Here is a 22,457-nt window from a genome sequence, read left to right on the forward strand (position 1 = left end):
AAAAAAAAAAAAGGAAAACATTAATGGATCAACACGAGGTCACACCTATATTACTGATTGAGGAAACTTCACATTGGACCTCATGCAACTTGGGTTCCTTTCTCTTCACTGATCCTCCATACTCTGTGACACTGATTTTCAAAGAAAGATAAAATCTACTTTCATTTTTGCACCACTGATCAATAATAGAATCCTTTATTTTTTCTTCTTAGTCCAGATAAGATTCTTCTGCATCAAGCAAACAAAACCAAGCAATTACAAACAGTTATAGGCCATGGCCTTGACACATCTGTGTGTGGTAACGCCCCCAAAACTCTCCAATGGGCTATTTCACAATCCCCTGGAGGCTTCAGTTATACTAGTTGCTTGTGAACTTTGTTCAACCACATTTTTTTTCTTCCACGAAACTTTCCATTAATACCTTTTGATACATAATGTCAACAACCAGCTTTTTTTACATTTTTTTTTTATTTTTTATACAAGATACTTTTTTGGCTTACGCTTCTTGAGTAGGGTATCAGTAACAGCCAGCTGAACTGCTGAGAAGTCAATAGCATTTGACATTACCTCAACGTGCATAATTTCTGTCCAACAAATCCTTTTTTTTTTGTTTTGGTCTTAAGCAATGTTATGATTTCCAGAGAGACCTGCATTTTAGGCATGATTTACCCTGAGCCATAATCATCAAAATTCACAGAATTTATGACTGTGTATAACATAGTGATATGCATTTCCCTCTTTGAATTGATTTACAAAAATAGAATTATTTAAAAAAATAAACAACAACAACTAATTGCTCATCTAATTGATCTATTTTTATGGTGCACCGGTATAATAATATCCATTGAATCCTGCTCTGCAATTAATGGTTATGTTCATTATCCACAAGTACAAAATGTGACCACAAGAGGGAGGCATTATCAAGGCACATGCTGTTTAAAATGGAGTATTATTTTACTATTGTTAATAGCAAGCACATAAATATAAAAACATTACCTACATCTCAGTGTAAATGCCCTTGGTTTCTTTTTTTTATTTTATCCCTCCACCCCCCAAGTTTGAAAAGGAAACATCCCAATTATAATGTTTTAAATACAGTAACTTTTCACACAATATTCCAAACAATAATGAATAAAAGTTCAGAAATCTTTATTGTTTCCATTTCCAACACATGAAAATCTAACAGTGAAACATGAATAGGTGCACAATTAAACCACAAATAGGGAGAACTTTAACATCGTAAACAATCAATAAACAAGGCACAATTTGAGATTAACAATCAGTTACAAGATCTTTGATCTGAAGTCATCTGTCAGCAGTATATATGTGCAGGACAAGAACATTATTGTTCTTAACAACAGTGTACATTTGAATGAGCATATGAATTACTAACAAAGACAAAATGAAGTTAAGTTTGATTAAGTGTGTTGTATTAAATTTTATTTGTTTTTGTTGATGTATGTTTTTGCTGTACCTGCTCGTAGGAAACAAAAGTACAGTGTTAGTCATACTACTTGGAATGAAATCCACACTTATGAATATCAGAGAAACTGCAGGAGATTTTGTGTTGAAGCAACCAGTAATCTTTGATTTTTTCATTTTACTTTATACACCTACAGCCAGCAACATAAGATATGAACAACTCCTGTGACAGTTAACTGCACAAGTTTCTCAGTTTTTTCTCCAAGGATCAGTTAGAATTTTAATCTGAACAGAAGTCAATTAAAAACAGAGAACCCCTTTGACAACAACATTTTGAACTATTACAAAAAAAAAAAAAACAAGCAGAGAAACTTCTCATGCCATCAAAATGTGACACAAAACCAAAGTGTATTAGGTCTCCAGTATCACAATGTCCCATAATTATCAGATTTCTTGCACACAGATAAAAAAATGAAACAAGGTGCTTAATTTAGAGCAAAAATGGCAACTAGAACAAAGAACATTCTACTAGTTAAAAGTAATTGCATATATTTCCAAGAATGTAATCAAGGTTTTTGTGCATGGAGATTACTGTGTGTAAGGTTTAGGTAAACATTACACAGCATGTTTTGGGTTTTGCTACATATTCTAAGAATGGCATGTTCCTTTGCACAAAAATCCAACACAAGGAAGATGATACATGGTACAAAGGATTTCCATCTGTAGTGCATGTGACATTTTCCTAAATATAACTCAAAAAGAAATTTTGCAGAACGTATCACCTATGTATTATGTAGCTGTATCATCTTAGATCATTTGTTTAATACAAATCAGCAGTACCTGTCGTTAATTACATCAAAAAGATCTATGCTAGGTTAACGACACATTGGATGTCAGAGATTATCTAAAACTGACAGATCTATTTTGCGTTTATAAAACTTTACAGTGCAATAAAAACAGAAATACATTCGAAGATACCATAAAACTAAACTACTCCATAAACTGTAATTTTTTTTAAATGTCAGTGATGCTCAGATGAAATGAATTTCTACTGATAGAAAATACTTGGGCTAAATTGAGGTACTTAAGAGAAACTATAACAACTTGTAGTCTACCTGAGTAGTCTGTAATAACTTTATCAGCAGAGAAGATTGTTGCACAACTGAAAACATCTAATGTGCAAAATATTTAGTGTCTTGTTCGACCTCCTTCGAAAGCATGGTGCTCCTTGTGTGCTAAAGATAATAGAAGATGTTAGAGGAGAAGGTAAGCAAAATACTCAAAAGTGTACTATTAAAAATGAACAGAAGACAACGTTTAATAGAAAGAAAATACTCACGTTTATAAAAAACAGCTTTAAAAGGTGTCTGAGGGAGGAGCTCATAGATCTTTCCCAAGATGTTTGACTCGTCGGCACAGGAAGAGTTCCCATTCCAGACCTGAACGATGTCTTCTCTGTCCCGTACGCTGATGCTGACCCCAACTACCTCATCTCCTGTACACATAAATGAAAAAGGGGCATTAGAAACATACAATAAGACAGACTCCTGGTGCAATAAAGACATTAACAACATCCACTTTTGAAAAATTTAATGTTTTATGTAAGAGAAGTATCCCAGTTAAAACATGATTGTTCAAAGTTTATTCATCTAAAAAAAATCTGTCCAAATACCAGATACTAAGTTCCCCAAGTCTTTGTATTTGGATTGATACTGGTTATACTCTAAATTTAGGTAAACATTACACAGCATGTTTAGAGTTTTGCTAGGTAAATGAAGCTAATTTAAATTTATAAATGGCTTGTTTTTATGCATTTCCCTATTATGTCTGTACTGCCACAAGGTTAATGTCGCTGATTTACTCGTGTCTTTGAAGAGGAAAAAAGAAAAAACTTCCACAGCGCTTCGATGCAAAGTTGTAAAACAAAAAATTTATTCCAGTTTCTCGCGTTCTTTACATGAGCAGTTAAATTAAACAAATTAACCCATCAAACTATCAATTAAACAAATAAGTTTGACAGTAACTGAATACCTCACACATTAACCTGGCCTCCACAATGTCTCTAGTGTCACATTACATTGAAAAGGAAGTAACTGATTGCAAATGAATGTTCCACAGCTGTTTTAGTAACGCAGAAAATAAAAGTATGTCTTAACATGCTTCGGGTGCATTCTACATAAATGACTAAAGGTTATTATTAAATAAATTGTATTTAGAATTTGTTGGATACGTTGTTTTAAGGCAATTTATATAACTTCACTAGGTGTGCCTTCTTATGAAGTTTTAACTCTTTCCCTTACAGAGCTTTTACAAAGTGATATTTAGTGAGTAATATGCTGAATCTGACCACATTAAAAATAACTGGATAAAACAGGACTGGACATTATAACAACTGCTAGAACTCACCATTTCAAATCATAAATTAACTTTAAGCCCTTTATTTCAGCATTGAATTTATTTATTCAAAGACATTTACCTGAAGCACAATAATCGCTGAACTGTTCTCCAATTGTGGCCAATAGCAACTCCTTCCACACAGAAGACTGTAAATAAAAGGGAAGATTTAGTAAACAAAGAAATCAACTTGCATGTTAAGTAAAAAAGTGTTATTTCTCTTACCGTACACTCTTTGGGCACTTTCATTTTCCAAACACCGCCTTTAGCATTGCTTTCTTCTTCCCTGTATGCAAACCAGAAGGAACATGAGCAAATATTCATATTGGCAAGCATGGTAAAAATGCAAGCGCACCCATATATTTTTTTTATTTTCCCATATCCCAACCGCTGATTTTTGTCAACTTTAAAGTGATGTGTGTCTCATTTCCTATCTGAAACAAACTTCTTCGATTTAGAATTATTTTAGGAAATAATTCTAAATCTAAATTGGCAAGTGGTATGAATAATTTTGATCTTTACTGTATAGATCCTTGTCTCAACTCTTAAAATTTCCAAAAAGCTGGCAGCTTTTCCAAATCCAACATATTCCATGACAGACTAAGTTGAAAGTTTGAAAGGATAAAATAGAGAAACTTGTCTCTATTCTGTTCAAGCTTCCTGCTATTTGATGCAGCTCACTTTCTCGCAGCCTGAATGCATCCATCACTTCAAAAACTTCAAATACTTCTTCACTCAGAGTAATATCCAACATATTAAGGAGCGTTGACACACAGCATAACCTAATAGCTCATAGATGTCTTCTGGTGATCAGATGTCTTTAACGTTTATCTAATTTGACCATGCCAGCAGAACTCACCAGAGTGGCTTCCTTTCTCCCCTCATCAGATGATAGCTACATCTCAAAGGCAAGCTGGAAACACTTGGGATGTTGTTGTAAACTCGCCAAAAGTTCTGTTACATTTCCGAGGGGAAAAGAGAAAGCAGGTTAATGTTTGACATCAACAACAGTCAAAACAAATATGACTGACTGACCTTATAACACTTTTATTATTACAGCAAATAACTAAAACTCTAAATCAGACTTAGTTTTTTTCCATACATGATTAAATTGTGACTGAAACTTACTAAAAATAGCCTTCTTACCTGAACAGTCTCCACTGTGTAGATTTTCTTCAGGTTTGACTCGCACTCAGCTGCTGTTGTACCTGGTAGAGATCTTACCAAAAAAGACAAATCAAATTTCTGTAAGTATATTTTATTTTAAATGTGAACAGGTTTAAATGACTTTCTTTGCAATTTTTTTGTTTCGATATACCATGGCTGCCCTCTGTGCAGATAAATTAGAGCAGTGGTAGGGTGGGAGGGAGTCAGATGACTAACAACCCAGTAAACAGGACTGACCCCATTTTAACACTGCCTCCCCTATGCTCCACTAACATGTACACATAGAGCATGTTGCTTGAAATCAACACTGTTCTGATTACATAACATTATACAGAAAAGGTGACTTTTATTCCCCCCCACCCCCAACAGTTAATAAGAACTTGACCCACAAAAGCTTTGTTGCTAAAACTTAAATGGAACAGAGACACCAGCAATGACTCAGCAAGAACAATATGCAGTGCTTATGAAAACGGACACTGACCTGATTTCTACTTCTGGATTTATTTTTAGTTACTAATAGTTTCAAATTACAGTTTGTGTTGTAATGTTATTTTGTTTAACATATACAAAATATTTGTTATTTCTCACAGTTGTATATTATATAAAAATGTTTTTTTTTGTTTTGTTTTTTTTTTAAGAAAAAAACATTTTTCCACCTCTTCCAATAATCTTATAAGTGGACAACAAAGGTAAATTCTAGGTCTGTTTTTCTTTGTTCCTTGGAAGACTCAATCAATTCGAAAGAGTTCGCTCACTTGTCACAGACAACAGTTTTATAACAAAGCAGTTTGGAGAATTTAAATTTTTTCTTACCTATCAAGCCAGAAAGTCCAGGGTGAATGTAATGGCAAAATGTCATTTTCAGTGTGTGAAATTTTTTCTAAATCTCTGTCGCTGATATGAATGTTTTTCTCCAGGCTTGGTGGTGAGCTAAGTTGTAAGGCAGCTAATGGCACTGCCATTATTAACTATGAAAACCGAATAACTTTGTATTGGAGAACTATCATAGAGCAGGATTCCCACGCAGGCGTTTCTCCGGAGTTATGGCTGTTTATACATATATATGGATTCCCTGGGTAAATTTATCCCAGACCAGCTGATGAGTCATTGGTCGAATCCCCAGTTAGCAGAAAAGACGCTCTATAACCGCCAGCCCACAAAACACCAGACAGATGTCGAAACTTCTATTGCCAAAGTCACGACATGCCTGAAAATGCAAATATAGTTATTCGGGTTATTGGATCAAGATGTTCTTGAACTACGCGGATTTATTTTTAACACCAAGTTGCATAAAGACCTTTGTTGATCTCCATCTCTCTTCCTCAAAAGTGCAAACGTAATAGCAGACATGCGCAGTTCTGCACTGCCAGCAGCTTTGTTGGATTGCTACCTGCTAGCTGTTCTGCTAACCAACAAGCATTTTCTGCCTGAGGACTGGACACAGCTATGGATATCGACGCAATATTGGAAGCGTTTCAAGGCAATGTTTACATTTATGAAAAAAAATAATAATTCGTTTTTTAAAAATTTTTAAATTAAGTGTTTTCCCCCCATGATAAATCGGTATTATTTGCTAACTACGTAACGCACGTTACTCTACGAAATGCAGCTTTTTATGAAAAATGTAAGAATATTCTTAGGTAATGAAGTGTTATCTTTAGTTTGTCTTGGCTGCTTTACAAGTACCTTTTGGTAGGAACAAGTCCGTCATATTCCACACTTTTAACCCGTTTATGTACCATCTGAGACGGTTATGTAAACAGCTAGCTCAGGAACATACTGCTAGCAATAAACTGCTAACTTTAATTTGAAAGTAATGTGGTTATTTTAATTTGTATCTATTTGTGTTTGTGTTTTCCCCTCAGCTATTTATGTTTTCCTATTTCAAGAAAAGAGTAGTTGAAATTATTAACCTAATGCCATTTTGTGTTGTGTGTGGCAGTTGTGGTTTGAAAGTAAAATTAATTTCAAAAAGTTTCACGGGCTGCTTTTTGACTGTCAATAAAGCTTATATATTTTAGTTACTCAGTCCTTAAAGTAAAACTTATGTAAATATTTCTTGGTAATATATGTTTTTATTTTTAGTGATTATGGCTAACAGCAAATGAAAACTCTGAAGAATAAATCAAATTTTCAGGCTACTTTTTTTATTGGTCTCGTAAATGTTTCTGAGAAACTAAATAGAAGGTTTTTTATCAGCTGTAATACAATTAACAAAAATAGATAACTGAAATATAGTGTGTGTGTGTTTTAAAGGAACTTTTAGATGCTATTTTTAGATTTTGATATACACTTACAATTGTTGTCTTTTAGATTTATTTTCAGTATCTTCTGATGTGCTCTGTTATACAGTTGAATGAATTTTAATAATAAATAGTTATACTCTTTTTACTCACTGTGACTGTTTACAGATTTTGATAAAAGAGGGAAGAAGGAGACCTGTCCCTCTCTAGAGCAATTTCTGTGTCATGTCGCCAAAACAGGACAACCAATGTAAGTAGGAACTTGCAAATCTGAAACAATTAGCATAAAGTCTTTGTTTTCATTGCACTGTGTTCACAATTATTAGGCATAGACAAGTGAGTATTTTGATCATAAGATCATTTTTAGACTTAGTTTTTTTAACTTCAAGGTAGATGAACTTGAATTCTAAATGAATTTAAAAATGGCATATGATATCTATCTGCGTAATGAATGTGTGGCTGAAGGAGGTCAACACTATATATTAAAGTGTTCATTATTAGGCAGTTATTTTTAGGCGAAATGGGTTCAGTCACTTAAGCACTGAAGCAATGAAAATAAAAAGAGATGGGAAAACATGTGTTTTTCGTTTAGTTGAATTCTCCACGGTAATATCTGCCTGATAATTGCACATAAATAGATATTTTTCTAACAAAGTCCAAACCTCATTTTTACTTTCTTAAAAATTCATGTCATGTTTACTAACATTTCGGATTAGTCAAGAGCACGGTAGATGGTGATTTATAAAAGCAATCCAATAAGACTTACCTAACTGTGCACACATTGTAGACCTGAACATATATAATTACTTATTATTTGTACTTTTTCTAATATTACGTATTCCTTTTAGGATCCCATGGTCACAGTTCAAAACATACTTTTTATTTAAGCTGGATAAAGTGATGGAGGATTTTCATGCTTCAATGCCAGAGGAGAGAGACTCTCACAATCCCAATGTGGAATATATTCCCTTTGAAGAAATGAAGAAAAGGATCTTAAAGATTGTGGATGGTTATAATGGGTGAGTGAAGCATGATATAAATACTCTGCAACTGGGGAAAAGAATCAATAAATTACAAACTTTCCTGATAATAGATAATAAAGTTAATGCTTTGTTGTAAGGAAGCACAATATATTGCAATTATGTCATCATTGTGATGACGGTGTTTTTCAAGTTATTATTATCACATATGGGTCTTTGCAATGCGATATGTATTTGCTGTTATATTCCAGGTATAATGAATTCACACGGATTACATGTTTAACACTGGACTGTGATAATTGAAAGGTTTATCAATAATGGTTCATATTGCAAGTGGTGTTATGTTTTTATTGATCTTTTTCATGAGAACTGCAACAATAACCATTAAAAAGTTTTTACACCTCATGTTACAAAAAAGATTGTTGGCAGGAGGTTGGTAAGGGGGTGTTTTATTCAAAAAAATTTTTACCTTGTTTTTATAGGTTAGTTCCGCATTTTTCATCATCCATCTATGCTTAGAAGCCATTTTTTTAAACAGTTCTGATGCTGGGAGCGAGATGTCTATTTATTACTTTTACTTATGTCTCTGAAAACCTTTCCAGGATCCCATTCACCATTCAGCGGCTGTGTGAGCTGCTTACAGATCCCAAGCGTAATTACACGGGTACAGACAAGTTTCTCAGAGGTCTGGAAAAGGTGAGATACAGTTAACTTTTTAAGGCCTAAATTCTGTACATTGGTTCTATGTAATGCATATAAATGCAGTCTGTTGCTTTGAACTGTATTTTTATTTTCTTTTGTTTACTGTAGAACGTAATGGTGGTAAGCTATCTGCACCCCACATCAGAGTAAGTAAATCAGCTGCTAAGTTAGTTGTAACAGCTACAAATATTAATGTAAAATTAATGATAAATGTTTTTTTTTTTTTTTTACTTCCTTGAAAGGAAAAATGGGACATCGACTATGAATAGAATGAATGGAGTAATGTTTCTTGGAAACCCATCTCTATATTCAGAAAGGTGTGGATAATTGCTCATTTCAATAACTGATATTTCTTTTAAGAAAAAAACAGACTCCTGAATGTGTAGATATTTGTCTGTTTGTTGTCGTCTTCTTCAGCAGTCGAAATGTGAATGGGCCAAGTTTGTCAAAAACACTCACCAGACCAAAGCTGTCATCGTCTTCACTTTCCACCAACGGGCTCCCAGAGTGTCCAGCCACTAAAGAGCCAGATGGAATCACTGAAACAGAGGAGCAGCATTCCAGGTAAATTATGAGTCAATGTGTAGTACAGCATCCGCCGTGTATATTGATATTCATGATAAAGATGTGTAGAAAGAAGAGTTTAGAAAGAAAAGCTAAGAGATAATTGTTTTAAGCAATTCATCACAGATGCTCCACCATAACATGAGGTGTTTTACACGTTTTTAATCTTGTTCATTATTGTCTCTGTAATAATGGCTGCTCATGTTTATGATGAACAGCCATTTTCTATCTTAAGCATTTCTTTTTGCACATCATGTTCCTTTTTCCCCACTTTGAAAAATAGCAAAGACAAAAAAGGGCTTCTACATCCCATTTTGGATTTTATTCCAAAGAAATAGGAAATTGTCCATTAAAAGGCTTCAGTTATGCTTATTTTGCAGAAATTGTAAGGGGTGAAAGTAAGTGGCATGTATGTAATGACACTTTTTTCATAACATTTGATCCTTACTTCTGATGAGTAAATGTACATGGATTAAAGATTGAATATTTCAGAATTATGTGTGAAATTATCTTTGCAAAATAATCCTATTTAATAACATTTACTAGGGATACCAGTAAGTGAGTATGGAAAAGACTGTATATTCACTGTGAGGAGACTGTGTAAAGCCAAGTCCTCACATTAGTAACAACATTTTGCTAAGTTAAGACTACATCTTATAAAAGCCAAAACCTATAAACATTACCAACAGATTTATTGTTTGTGACAGTGAAACAACACCTTCAGAAGACGAGGCGAAACCAAAACATGGAATAAAGCACAAACATCGAGAAGAAGACGAAGAATCTGATTGTGACAAACAGGAGGCCAAGAAACGGAAGACTGGTGAATATGATGACGAAACAGAAAGAGAAGAAGATGAGTCATCTTGTCATAAAGAACCAGAGAGTTCATCAGACACACCAGAGTCAGAGGAAGATACTTGCGGTCAAGAGAGCAGCAGTGAAACATTTCATGACACACCCTGTAAATCAGACAGTCATGGTAGGTGTGAATTCATCCTTACTTAGGCTAATTTGTACTTAAGAACACTTAACAGCAGGATCGTGTTGTTTAAGACACATTAAAAATATGTTACTTCACAGTGCACAAACATTATTTTTTTAGAGCACAAGTGTGACTAATATATGGGTGGACATAAACAGTTAGCTGGTTCATGTACAGATGCATCTCCAGTAAATTAGAATCTCATCAAAAAGTTTATTACAGTAATTCAATTTAAAAGTCAAATTCCTCTTCTGTACAGATTTAGTGGGCTCTTTCCAAGCATAGTAATGGAAATTGAACTGGAAAGTACTTTAAACCAGTGTTTCCCAACCCTGGTCCTCAAGGCACACTGTCCTACATGTTTCAGAGGTTTCCCTGCTTTAATGTGCCTGATTCAACTGATTGCAGTTCAACAAACGCCTGTTAATCAGTCATCAATTGAAATCAGCTGCACTGAAGCAAGGAAATACCTAAAACATGCAGGGCAGTGTGCCTTGAGGACCAGGGTTGGGAAACACCGCTTTAAACAATCAACTGATATGTCCACACCCTTAAGGGCATTATGAAGCAAAGGCTAAGTTGAGAAAAATCAGAACCAATAATAAAGGCTGCTATTAAAGCAGCTTTGACTGTCCTAACACCTCAGCAGTTTTTTATACATCACATTGATGCAGTAATTCAAGCAAAAGGAAAACCTCCACTTTCTGTATTATGCATTCATTGTAATGCAGTAGATGGATATAGTTTCCACTAAGCTGACATTTCTGTATTGAAATATCTTCCTGATGTACTGTTAGCTGCAAGCCAAAATATTAAAAATTAGCAGAACTAAATACTTTAAACGTACCCCACCATATGTAATGAATCTATTTAACATTTGAATTTCACCTTTAAATTTAATTCTAAAATATATTTTCAATTATTTTCAATTTTTATTTAATCTTGTTAAACAAATGAAGAATGTAATCCCTTTGACAATCTCCTCTTGCATAAAATTGAACAAAATCTAAGCATTTTTGATTTAACTGCAGTTCAATTTCTTCATAATAATTGTGAATATTTACTATATTCTACCACTAAAAAGTGACATCTTCTCTTCTTAGGGGAAAGCAGCACACCGTCTGAACCACCTGAGAGGGAAGAAGAGTTGAATGAGGCTGGTGCTGCCACCAGTGTTCAGAGCAACATCTCTGTGGATCAGTCGGAGCAAGCGACTCTATCAGAGACGCATTCAACCGTCGAACAGGACAATGCTTTGTGCAACAGCAGCAGCAGTGATGCAGAGGGGTTACCTAGTGAAAAAGTGTCTTGCAGTAATTCCCCTGAGCTGCCAACAGAGGGTGGTGCTGAAACTTCGGACAGCGCAGAGACCTCATTAGAACTGGGAGAACACAACTAACTTGAAAGGCGGGAATGCCAACTGACTTGTTTTCTACACTGTATGATACAACCCCAAGGGTAAATCTGTAGCACTGTGGACCATTAGGCTTCAGGACCAAGAGACATGTGGACTTGGAGACTTCTTAGAAGAATCTTGATGTCCTCTTCTGTTTCAGCTTCTCACGGCCACTGGTCACCAGATATTTAAACTGGAAGATAATTTAACGACATAACAAAGACTGCCTTTTTCAATATACAAAACCTTTTTCTAACCTTTTTTCTTTCTTAATTTTTATATTTGAACATCTAATTTAATGTCGATAATGTATTCAGTAATTCCATTAGTTATCTGGTGTTTATTTTCAAGGAGAACCATTTGACAAAGTTGTTTGAGGCCAAGCACAGTAGTTTCAGGGTTCTTTTTTGTATTAATGCTGTTCAGAGATGATTGAGAACACCTTTAACCAAAATATCCTATATGTCTGCTTTTATTTTGTATGAAGCACATATCGCAAGTATATTTCCTGTGATCGTGCTCTTCACACTCTTGAAAGCTGGAAAAATGTTTTGCTCCGTGTCCGTATGAAGCCAATACAACAAGTTGCCAGTTTGAGCCCTTTTGTTTGAGCAATTTGGATTGCTGTAAGGGTAGTCATTTTCAATTCAAACTCTGAAACAAAATGCAAGGTACTTTTATTTTCTTTGTGTTACACCGTAGTTGCACAGCTGTCTTTTTTTGATAATTGAGATTTCTACAATACTTATCTGTAAATAAGCTTTTGTAGTCTTGTAATACATGTCCACATTCTTTGCAAAACTGACTGCTGGAAACCGAAGGCTTGAGCTTGTGTGAGAGTATTCACAGAAAGCAATAAAAGCTGAAATTGGAATTTGTTTGGCATCTTATTTTTCTTACAAATCAATATGTTGTCACATTTAAAATAATGAGAGGGAATTCTGGAAATGGCTGCTAAATCTTCTTTTTGCTTACATTAGTCCTCTATCATCACGATAGAGGACAATCATCCTCTATCATTAGGCGATAGAGGATGATCACCTAATGATCGTCCTTAAACATCAACATAGGGTTCATGTTAAACCTAAACATCAAAATAGGGTGATGTTTAGGTTTACATCAACCTCAACAATTGATTAAAGTAATGATGCTCATTAAACCCATTAAATAAGTTGTTTGCATAATCTGTCATATGATAATGCTGCATTTCTATGACAGCAATATTTGAAGATTTTCCCCCCAGTGTCCTTTACTTTACTGTATGTTTTACTTTGCAAAAGATACGGTGTTTTGCAAAGGTTTTCAAAACTCTTGAATTTTAGCACATATTGTTGCAACCACATTCAATGTGTTTTTGAGATCTTTAGTGATAGATGCAAACTATTACAATTTTATGTGGTGTTTCTTTTACAGAAGAAAATCTGAAAAGTTTGGGGTGCATGTATTAAACTCTCTTCACACAAATACTTCTAGATAAAATTAAGTTCCGGCAGTTCCCTTCAGATCTCACATGAATAGTAATAAGTCTATTTGTTTTAGCTTAGTAATAAATACAGCAGGACTGTGAAGACATGAGAAGTTTGCTAGAGACTATTTATGGAAAAATGGTCTCTTTATCCTCAACCAAATGAGTTGAGGATAAACTCATTTGGTTTATCCTCAACCAAATGAGTTGAGGATAAACTCATTTGGTTTATCCTCAACCAAATGAGTTGAGGATAAACTCATTTGGTTTATCCTCAACCAAATGAGTTGAGGATAAACTCATTTGGTTTATCCTCAACCAAATGAGTTGAGGATAAACTCATTTGGTTTATCCTCAACCAAATGAGTTGAGGATAAACTCATTTGGTTTATCCTCAACCAAATGAGTTGAGGATAAACTCATTTGGTTTATCCTCAACCAAATGAGTTGAGGATAAACTCATTTGGTTTATCCTCAACCAAATGAGTTGAGGATAAACTCATTTGGTTTATCCTCAACCAAATGAGTTGAGGATAAACTCATTTGGTTTATCCTCAAACAAATGAGTTGAGGATAAACTCATTTGGTTTATCCTCAAACAAATGAGTTGAGGATAAACTCATTTGGTTTATCCTCAAACAAATGAGTTGAGGATAAAGTTGTGGAGAAATTTAAAGCAGGTATAAGAATAGAGTAGCAAAAAAGCTATTTTAATAAAACAATAAAAACTCACCTGGTTTAGTAGAAGGATGTGTTCTTATGTCTTTTTGATTTTAAAGAGTAGGTCAGTGAACTAGACTTAACTTCATGTATCACTTCAAATTTAAACCCCAGGCAAACAGAAATGCATGGATTACCGACTAAAGGTTCCCAGACACTTTGATTAACTAAAAAAAGGTAAAGTAGATATTAATAAAATATATATATTCTACAGATACAGGATTATTCTGGAAGAACTAAAAATCCAAATAACTGTGGCATAGTTTAAAATATTTATTTTTCAAGATTTTTCATCCTCGAAAGTAAGTCAAAATTTGGGTATTTCATATTTCTTTGTGTGTTATAAACACAATTTATGAATGGAGTTTTGAAAATCTTATAAGCAACTAAGTACGGAGTATGCTGTAGGTCCGGGGTCCCCAAACTCGGTCCTTGAGGGCCGGCCTCCTGCATGTTTTAGTTCTCTGCTTGGTTTAATGCACCTGAATCAGATGATGGCTCGTTAGAAGGCCTAAGAAGAACACTGACATGCTGAAAAGGTTGTTGGTACCACCAGGGAGAGAACTAAAACGTGCTGGATGCCGGCCCTCGAGGACCGACTTTGGTGACCCCTGCTGTAGGTAAATGGATCACTTCAACTCTGCATGTCCATTTAAGAAAATCTTTTAATCATACACCGCTTTTCATTCCCTCCACTATTATTGACCACAGGCTCAATCTTTAAATGTTCGTTTTAAAGGTTTTCCAGTTTACTTAACCAGTAATACAACAATTCTCAGGTACAGACATAGATCGAACACTGGGAATATGAGCTAGGTGATTGGTAGAGAGAAAGCAAACAGGTTAATTTAAAATATCGGTTGTGTAAGACCGGAGGGTATGAATCATTTTAATCACAAGAAGATAACATCCAGTGTCTCCCCAACGGCCTTGACACATCTAAGCTAAGATTATCACTATAACTGCTGTCAGCACATACAGTATATGGACTGGGGCAGACCTAGCCTACCTAGTGTGGTCGTTTTTCCACTAAAGTAAGTTATTCCCAATAGTGTGACACAGAGATTATGTCACTTAGCACCTCTCACATCAACACATTTATGGTGGCCTTGAGGTAGATAGACTACAGCAGACATGTAAATAGTAATTAGGACTTTCAAGGATAACTGAACACTTGACCTCAGTGAATCATCAGACGGATCAGGATCTTCCTATTCTGGGACTGGATTAAAATTGCCACACCAGACTCTTTGTTTTCATCTCATCTCCTCATGTTTCAGTAATGCATTCATTAATTTCAGTAATCCACCTTTGTCCTTAAACTTGTTGCGTGTGAAACGAGTAGCTTCTCTACAAATGGATACAAAATTCTACTTTTTGCACCATTTGGCTTTTATTAAATTCTACTACAAATTAAATTCAAATTCAAAAATTCTTTATTGAACCCAAAGGGAAATTAAATATTGCTGTAACCTGTACGAATTAAGTTATGCTTAAGTATGTGGTTTCACAATTTATTTGTTGAAATTTATTTTGAATGATCAGGTTAAATGCAACAAATTGTTAAGTTAAGAAAAGGTGATAAAAACCGACTTGTTTGAAAAGTGGGAAAAAGTATCAACAAGGACAAATTGACAAATTCATCTCTAATTCTTATTGAAATAGTGAAGGATAGTGTAGCTGTGTAGAGTTAGTGCTTTAAAAGAGAAACCACGTTTATCAACCATGGTTTCCAAACATTGATGTTAAAAAACAAAAGTATTCACTTTAAATATATTTTAAACTAAATATAGTATAAAGTATGTTGCTGGAACCTATTTTAAGGATGTAGTCCACAAAGCTTACAGACGGTGCTAAGATGTTTCTTTGTTTAGTGTGATTGAGAAGGATATCCCTTCATGATTGCATGAATTAATTGATTTTGACAGGTCTTCATTTCTAATCCTTTACCATGTGACCCATAGCAGTCTGTGTCTCATCCTCACTTTCAGAAGGGATTTGCCACAACAACAAGGCTAATAACTGTACTGCTTGTATGGACCTTTATGCTTTTTTGATTACTTTCATTTTTTGCTGATTAGCAAAAAGCTAAAGAAACCTTTTCGTTGATGTGAACTGAAATTTATAGACTTTGATCTCCAGAGAAGGAAGGCAGCAAAGCAGCTACAAATCTTAAACAGGTTATTTGTAATGTGAGAAGTAATTTCAGTTTCGGGAGAGTTACAGAAAATCTTCTCATCATGGGTCAGCGCCTGAGCGAAGACAACGACCCCGACAAGGAAATTGATGTGGCAGAGCTGCAGGAATGGTACAAGAAATTTGTTGTGGAATGCCCAAGTGGAACACTATTCATGCACGAGTTCAAGAGTTTTTTTGGTGTCACCGACAACAAGGAGGCCGCAGATTACATCGAGAACATGTTTCGAGCCTTTGACAAGAACGGCGTAAGTACATTGGGCATCGATTCTTGTATTATTTGCTCTATTAATAATGTTAACATGTTGTGCACATGAAATGAATCAAAGAATTTATGTGTTTGGATGACACTGCATGTGTCTAACAGTAATTCAAGTGTAGCTGAAAAGCTCAAAAAAACTCAAAAGTGGGTCGCACTTTGTTACTCTGTATTTAAATTTTTTCTTGTAGGTAGATGGTTAAAGCAATTTAAAAAATATATGATATTGTCACCTTAAATGTCTCCAGACATTCTGAATAAATGTATCTTGTCATTTTGCATAGCAACAATGTTGTCTCTTTAGGATTTCATCAATTATTTTTTAATATTTGAACATCTGATTTCACAGGACAACACCATAGATTTTCTGGAATACGTAGCAGCTTTAAACTTAGTTCTTCGAGGCAAATTGGAACATAAACTTAAATGGACATTCAAAATGTACGACAAAGATGGGAGTGGATGCATCGACAAAACAGAACTTCTTGAAATTGTGGAGGTAATATTTCCATTAAATTACTTTCAGGAGCAGTAGTGTTCATCTGCTGGAGATTTCAAAGTTTGCTTAAAAATAGATGTGCAAGAAAAAAAAACATTGTGACATCCTTTCCTGTCATTTACAGTCTATCTATCGGCTAAAGAAAGCCTGCCACGGGGAGCTGGATGAAGAATGTAATCTGCTTACCCCAGACCAAGTGGTTGACCGGATATTTGAGCTGGTCGATGAAAATGGAGATGGTGAGAGTTTGTGACAGCTTTTATTTTTTTTGGCAGTTTTTGGTGTCATTTACACAAATATAAAGCTTGCGTTCATTGTTACTGCATCAAAAAATGGAAAATCTATATTTTGTCACACAGGTGAGCTCTCGCTGGATGAGTTTATTGATGGAGCACGCAGGGACAAGTGGGTGATGAAGATGCTGCAGATGGATGTGAATCCTGGTGACTGGATCAATGAGCGAAGACGCAGTGTTAACTTTTAAGACTGGAAATCACATTGACCTATTATATGAACATGTTGATTTTGTACATAAATAAATATAAAAAGGCATTTTGGCATAAAAAAATACAAAACCTAGATGCACCCAGTTTGCAAATTTTGAAGGGATTATGTGTTTATAGCAGTTGCACAGTCAGTGATGCATTGGTGCAAATGAAGAACAGTGTAAACTAGAAAATTCCTGAAGAAATTTAACTGGGGCCTGCCAAACTGTGCCCGTCGGTTTGGACCCAACATTCTGATGCTAAAAATTAGCATCAATGCTAAAGAAAGCTGCAATGTAATCAATAGCATGTGGAGAATCACAAGAATGTTAAGTAAGCTAGACATGCAACATTCAGTATGATAAAGTAAGTGTATTAGCTAAAAAAATTAGCAATTATGCTAATGTAAGCATAAATACTTTCAGGAGCATGTGGGGTATCATTAGAATGTTTACTGTCATTTACTTTCTCCATTAAGTATACTAAACATGGCTAATAAGTCTGAAAAATAGGTAATAGCTTATTTAAGCTAAAAGGCTAATCTGAGAGAAACAGATAATGCTGCAGAATATCATTGCACTGCCGGGGCATATTGAGGCTTTTATTTTGAAATTTGCAGTAAGCTTCATATTAAATGCCCACACTAATCCAATGTGTAAGAGTGCTTTGGATAAACCAGTCATATAAAGCCGAAAAGAGCAATTACATGATGTAAAAATTGCCAAGGCTTTTATTTAGAAATTTTTGTTAAGCTTCATTTGAAAGGGTCAAAGTCATCCCATGTGTAACAGTCATTGGATTAAATCAGTCATATGAAGCTCAAAAAAGCAATTACCTGATGTAAAAATTTTCAAGTGCTTTTATTTTGAAATTTTCAGTAAGCTTCATTTCAAAGGGCCAAACTCATCCCATGTGTAACAGTGACTGAGTTAAATGAATTATATACAGACCATAGCAGCAAGTAGTTCTAAAGGCCAGCTCAGTCCTCCTCTGTTTTAACTGAACTACTAGTTAGAACTACAGTGATGCGTATTTGTAGTCCTAAGCAGCTCTCCCTGCTCTGGGTTCCGTTGCTATGGTAAATAATCCTCTCTGCCAACTGTGAGTGAGACATCCAGGGGGAGACAATTCTCTGTTTGAGCCAGCCAGTTTGACTAAAAAAAGCATTGCAAACAACTGTTTCCTGTTCGGGAACCGTAATACATATTCGAAAACCGTTTGAAGCGTATGAGAGGGCTATTTTTCGTCTGCGATTCATATCTCTACCTCACTCACAGTATTAACAGCGACGAGATAAAAAAGGGGTGTGCCAAGGTCTGAAATTTTTCAGAAATACATGGAAGTGAATCAGTGAGATCTGTCAGATACCCTGGCGCATGACTTTGCTCTGAAGCACCTGGAGAGAAAATCGTAAGCGCTAGATAATTTTTGAAAACATTTGACCGGAGCAGGCATGCGTATCAATGTCATGACCGAGTTTCAAACCAATCATGCAATATTTGTGAGCGTGAGGGCTAGTTAAAAAATGATTTGGGGTCAAAATGTCACTCTGACTCTCACTCTAGCGGAGCAGCATTTACACTCTGATTTTTCAAAAAATCAAAAACTTTGGGTCGCTTAGAAAGAAGTTGTGGACAAACCATAATTCATATCGATGTGCTGTCTTCACTTTAAAAGAGATCACGGACGTATCTACAAAATGAAGTTTGAATGGCGTTTCTACATGAAGTTATGACGACACAGAAAATCCTCAAAATAGGGTATTTTCAGGATTTAGTGGTTGCCTCGTCCCCTTGACGACCAGAGTTGCACCTGGTGAGCTCGTTAGTGATTTGGGGGTCTTTTTTTGCTTTTTACGTCGCCATGGTAACTCCAAATCCCACCAAAAGTAATAGCACACCTCCCGGGATCGAGCCGCACGTTTTGATACCACTTTTGTGGGTGGGCTCGCAGCGGTACGAGCCGCATTCCGGGTGACGGAATAAAAATAAAGAAAGAAAGAAATAAAGAAACGTTCTATTGGGTGTAGAACAATAGGTGCCTGCCATGCAATGCATGGAGGCAGTGACTGAGTCACTGCTCTCCTTATGCATTGCTATGGGCAGGCCCCAATAATCGCTGCTTACAGCCATAAAGCAGTAACTGTGTGTTCTATTGATTGTGTTATGAATTAAGCATAAAAGTTGTTCAATAAAAAAAGTTGAAACTTGGCTTGTTGACTTGGGGAGTTATTTATTTTACATGGATTTCAGTAAAATATTGTAATTTTGTTTTGATAAAGGCAAAACGACTGGGCTGAGAAATAGAAATGTTGCCAGAAAACATTTCAGTGTGAGTGAACTGTCAAATGGCCCAGCAAGAAGTGTGGATGTAGGAAGTCTGTGTTCTGATTCATCTGGCTGAAAAAGAGAAACCCAAACCTCTTAGTAAATTTGCCTAAAGGAAATTATCTTTATTTACGGTGGGAAAACGGGGGATACTCTTAGGCTATATTAGTATTACTCTTAACGGATCCTCTCCAGTCACAAAATCCAAAGCTGAGATTGAAAGCATACTCCGCCTTCACGGCGGCGCCGCTTTTTGCGCTAGTATTTAAATGGTGCGAATCGTTTCACATTTTCAAAAACTCGTTTTTCCTCTCGCGAGAGTCTAGATTGTGTTTCGTTTCTCCGCTTTGGTCCTGTTGTAAAGATAAGTGTAAGGTAATTGTGTGTGCAGTTTTTAAACTCCGAACTGCTTTAAATGTTTTGCTACTTAAACGAGACACTTTAAGACTTGAAAGAAAACTACCAAACTTGTCTTTCGGTCGGAAACACATGCACATAGTCCTCCGTAGCATTACGTGTTTACTTAGGCAGAGGTCTTCACGGGTTTTCCTACTGAATCCAGTCAGCAGACAGGATCCACACACAATGTTTTCAGTGTCTTCTAAAAGCAGAGCGCCATCATCCACTTATAAAATGCAGGTAATGATTAAAGTTGGACGATTTAGTAATCCTAAATGTTTCAGAGCACATAGTTTCAGTTGCTGTTATTTAACTCTTGTTAAACGCCGCCCCCTCGTGGCTAGCTTTCAGAAGACAGCTGGACATTGAAGTATGTCACCGGCGACCTGTTTTCTTGCCCACGGGACGAATCATTGGCCCACTGCATCAGTGAGGACATCCGCATGGGGGCAGGAATAGCAGTGATGTTCAAGAAGAAGTTCGGCGAAGTGTCGACGTTAAAGGAGCAGAGTGAGTCAGACTAGTTATTAAAAAGGCTTTGTTTGGGGAAGAATTTCAGGAGAAAAAGTTTCATCTTTGTAAAGTTTATTTGTAAAGTTGGTACCTAATGTCTGGTACCAACATTTGATACTAAATCATGCAATGTGTTGTATTTTTCTATGTATGTCCGAATAGAGAAGGTGCCAGGGCAATGTGCTGTCCTGACACATGATCGACGTTTCATCTATTACCTGGTAAACATACCGTGGTCAATTATTATAATGAAAGTTGTTTTATTATTCAATCTTGTAACTGCATCTTTCCTGTTTTGTGTCTCAGATCACAAAGACAAAAGCCAGCCACAAACCCACATATGACAACCTGAGAAAGAGTCTGGAAGACATGAAGTCTCATTGCTTACAGAATGGTGTCAAAAGGATATCAATACCTCGGTTTGTAGGAACTACTGTGGAGAAATACTGTTCTCTTTTGTTTTTTTGTTGGTTTTTTTTTACTCAATAATTTCCCTTAATTCTTCTTCTTTAGTGAGAATGATTAAACGGCATGTTTGTCTCGTGTCTTCCACTCAGAATTGGGTGTGGCCTGGACCGATTGCAGTGGCGAAGGGTGTCACAGATACTGGAGCAGGTCTTCAAAGAGACGGATATCACCATAACAGTGTACAGTCTGCCCAAGAAAGCAGAGACCACAGTGATGAAGGAAAATATGCGATGATTTATGGTTTTCATAATTATTATTGGCAGAGTTCACTGTATGCACTTTTCTCCATTATTCCTAAAGCATGAAGTCATGAGATTTACCAGTTGGCAGGCGGCTTCTTGGTTCCAAACCAAATAGATATACATTATAGAGTGTCCAGTTCAATTCCTGGGTCTTGTTTGGTAACATCCAAAATTATGTTTTGTGGCAAAACTAAGAAATGCAAGGAAATTGTAGAATTTACTTTTCCAGATACCAGAGGATGGTGTCTGTGAACAGGTAAAGTTTATCCTTTTGAAATAAAATAAAGCTAATTCTCAGAAACCATGGTCTTAACTAAATAGTGTGTAAAGTTTATTTATGAAGTGATTTTCAAAGTCACAAAATGCTGCACAAGATACATCACATATAGAAAATATAAAAACAAGCAATAAAGTCATGGCAAAAAGATTGGGGAAAAAAAGTGTTTTCAGGTTAATATTAAAAATCTCCACAAGGTTGGCAAACTGTTCAGCAGTTTTGGTTTACAGATTCACAGGAAAGCTAAATCTTCAAGAATTGTGTAGTTTCACAATAAATGTTTTTGTCAAAAAAAAAAAAAAGTAGGCATAACTATTGTATTTTACCTGCGTAATGTTCCTTTTGGAGCACTGTTTGTATCTTTATACCAAATTTGATCCTTTCCCCCCTTTAGATTCAGATCTTTGGGATAGAACATGGGATGTGATAGTGACAGAGTGCAGCATCAGTGTTTGCAATAAGTTTCGCTTCTTCTATGAATCAATGCCATGAAACTGAGTTTTCATTGTGGTACTTTTGCCTCTGGCTGAAATGAGTCAAGCTAGGTGAAAAAAAGACAGCCTCCCTGCCAAGAACTGCTTTGAAGCTCATATTCCTCCGATAAAAGTGCTGCAGAAGACTCTCAACATAACACATGACACCTAACATTTTCTGTACTACATAAAAGAATAAACAAGAAAGCATATTCAGTTCAAAGCTTCTCCAGCTCTGCTGCAACAGGGAACATGTCATCCCTGCCCAATATAATAACTGT

The 22,457-nt window shown here is 35.6% G+C and overlaps 4 protein-coding genes across 5 annotated transcripts; 3 read left to right on the forward strand and 1 right to left on the reverse strand.

Moving 5' to 3' along the window:
* Nucleotides 1-1,132: 1,132 nt before the first annotated feature.
* Nucleotides 1,133-5,945, reverse strand: LOC122828732 (eukaryotic translation initiation factor 4E type 3-like). Its single transcript, XM_044112557.1, has 7 exons — nt 5,797-5,945; nt 4,963-5,035; nt 4,676-4,770; nt 4,042-4,102; nt 3,899-3,965; nt 2,762-2,917; nt 1,133-2,657 (listed from the first exon to the last, which is right to left on the reverse strand). The coding sequence occupies exons 1-7, from the start codon at nt 5,943-5,945 to the stop codon at nt 2,611-2,613; spliced, it is 648 nt and encodes a 215-aa protein (XP_043968492.1). The 3' UTR covers nt 1,133-2,610.
* Nucleotides 5,946-6,327: 382 nt separating this feature from the next.
* LOC122828718 (serine/threonine-protein phosphatase 4 regulatory subunit 2-A-like) lies at nt 6,328-12,727 on the forward strand. Of its 2 annotated transcripts, none has more exons than XM_044112535.1 (9): nt 6,328-6,463; nt 7,395-7,476; nt 8,075-8,245; nt 8,809-8,902; nt 9,017-9,054; nt 9,151-9,225; nt 9,326-9,472; nt 10,180-10,454; nt 11,561-12,727. In XM_044112535.1, exons 1-9 carry the CDS (start codon nt 6,430-6,432, stop codon nt 11,854-11,856), a joined length of 1,212 nt encoding a protein of 403 aa, XP_043968470.1. In that variant the 5' UTR covers nt 6,328-6,429; the 3' UTR covers nt 11,857-12,727. The 2 variants fall into 2 exon arrangements, with proteins under 2 accessions (XP_043968470.1, XP_043968479.1); XM_044112544.1 differs by having other exon boundaries at nt 6,335-6,463; nt 9,329-9,472.
* A 3,343-nt stretch (nt 12,728-16,070) lies between these two features.
* On the forward strand, nt 16,071-17,716 carry guca1b (guanylate cyclase activator 1B). Its single transcript, XM_044115562.1, has 4 exons — nt 16,071-16,482; nt 16,843-16,992; nt 17,117-17,231; nt 17,352-17,716. The coding sequence occupies exons 1-4, from the start codon at nt 16,279-16,281 to the stop codon at nt 17,474-17,476; spliced, it is 594 nt and encodes a 197-aa protein (XP_043971497.1). The 5' UTR covers nt 16,071-16,278; the 3' UTR covers nt 17,477-17,716.
* Nucleotides 17,717-20,118: 2,402 nt separating this feature from the next.
* On the forward strand, nt 20,119-22,070 carry oard1 (O-acyl-ADP-ribose deacylase 1). The gene is made up of 5 exons (XM_044120705.1): nt 20,119-20,443; nt 20,548-20,713; nt 20,879-20,937; nt 21,023-21,135; nt 21,274-22,070. The coding sequence occupies exons 1-5, from the start codon at nt 20,294-20,296 to the stop codon at nt 21,416-21,418; spliced, it is 633 nt and encodes a 210-aa protein (XP_043976640.1). The 5' UTR covers nt 20,119-20,293; the 3' UTR covers nt 21,419-22,070.
* The last annotated feature ends 387 nt before the right edge of the window (nt 22,071-22,457 follow it).

This window comes from Gambusia affinis, linkage group LG01 (assembly GCF_019740435.1).
Source record: "Gambusia affinis linkage group LG01, SWU_Gaff_1.0, whole genome shotgun sequence".
NCBI classification, from domain to species: domain Eukaryota; kingdom Metazoa; phylum Chordata; class Actinopteri; order Cyprinodontiformes; family Poeciliidae; genus Gambusia; species Gambusia affinis.

What these genes read in the sequence shown, in the direction of transcription:
- guca1b (XM_044115562.1), top strand. Translation starts at nt 16,279, where the DNA reads ATGGGTCAGCGCCTGAGCGAAGACAACGACCCCGACAAGGAAATTGAT. An exon ending in AACTTCTTGAAATTGTGGAG is followed by an intron (nt 16,993 to 17,116) that starts GTAATATTTCCA and finishes TGTCATTTACAG; the next exon opens with TCTATCTATCGGCTAAAGAA. An exon ending in GGTCGATGAAAATGGAGATG is followed by an intron (nt 17,232 to 17,351) that starts GTGAGAGTTTGT and finishes TTTGTCACACAG; the next exon opens with GTGAGCTCTCGCTGGATGAG.
- LOC122828718 (XM_044112535.1), top strand. Translation starts at nt 6,430, where the DNA reads ATGGATATCGACGCAATATTGGAAGCGTTTCAAG. An exon ending in TATCTGCACCCCACATCAGA is followed by an intron (nt 9,055 to 9,150) that starts GTAAGTAAATCA and finishes CTTCCTTGAAAG; the next exon opens with GAAAAATGGGACATCGACTA. An exon ending in ACAGAGGAGCAGCATTCCAG is followed by an intron (nt 9,473 to 10,179) that starts GTAAATTATGAG and finishes TGTTTGTGACAG; the next exon opens with TGAAACAACACCTTCAGAAG.
- oard1 (XM_044120705.1), top strand. Translation starts at nt 20,294, where the DNA reads ATGCACATAGTCCTCCGTAGCATTACGTGTTTACTTAGGCAGAGGTCT. An exon ending in GACGTTTCATCTATTACCTG is followed by an intron (nt 20,938 to 21,022) that starts GTAAACATACCG and finishes TTTGTGTCTCAG; the next exon opens with ATCACAAAGACAAAAGCCAG. An exon ending in AAAAGGATATCAATACCTCG is followed by an intron (nt 21,136 to 21,273) that starts GTTTGTAGGAAC and finishes TCTTCCACTCAG; the next exon opens with AATTGGGTGTGGCCTGGACC.
- LOC122828732 (XM_044112557.1), bottom strand. Translation starts at nt 5,945, where the DNA reads ATGGCAGTGCCATTAGCTGCCTTACAACTTAGCTCACCACCAAGCCTG. An exon ending in TGGACTTTCTGGCTTGATAG is followed by an intron (nt 5,036 to 5,796) that starts GTAAGAAAAAAT and finishes TTTTTTGGTAAG; the next exon opens with ATCTCTACCAGGTACAACAG. An exon ending in TAAAGCTGTTTTTTATAAAC is followed by an intron (nt 2,658 to 2,761) that starts GTGAGTATTTTC and finishes TATTATCTTTAG; the next exon opens with CACACAAGGAGCACCATGCT.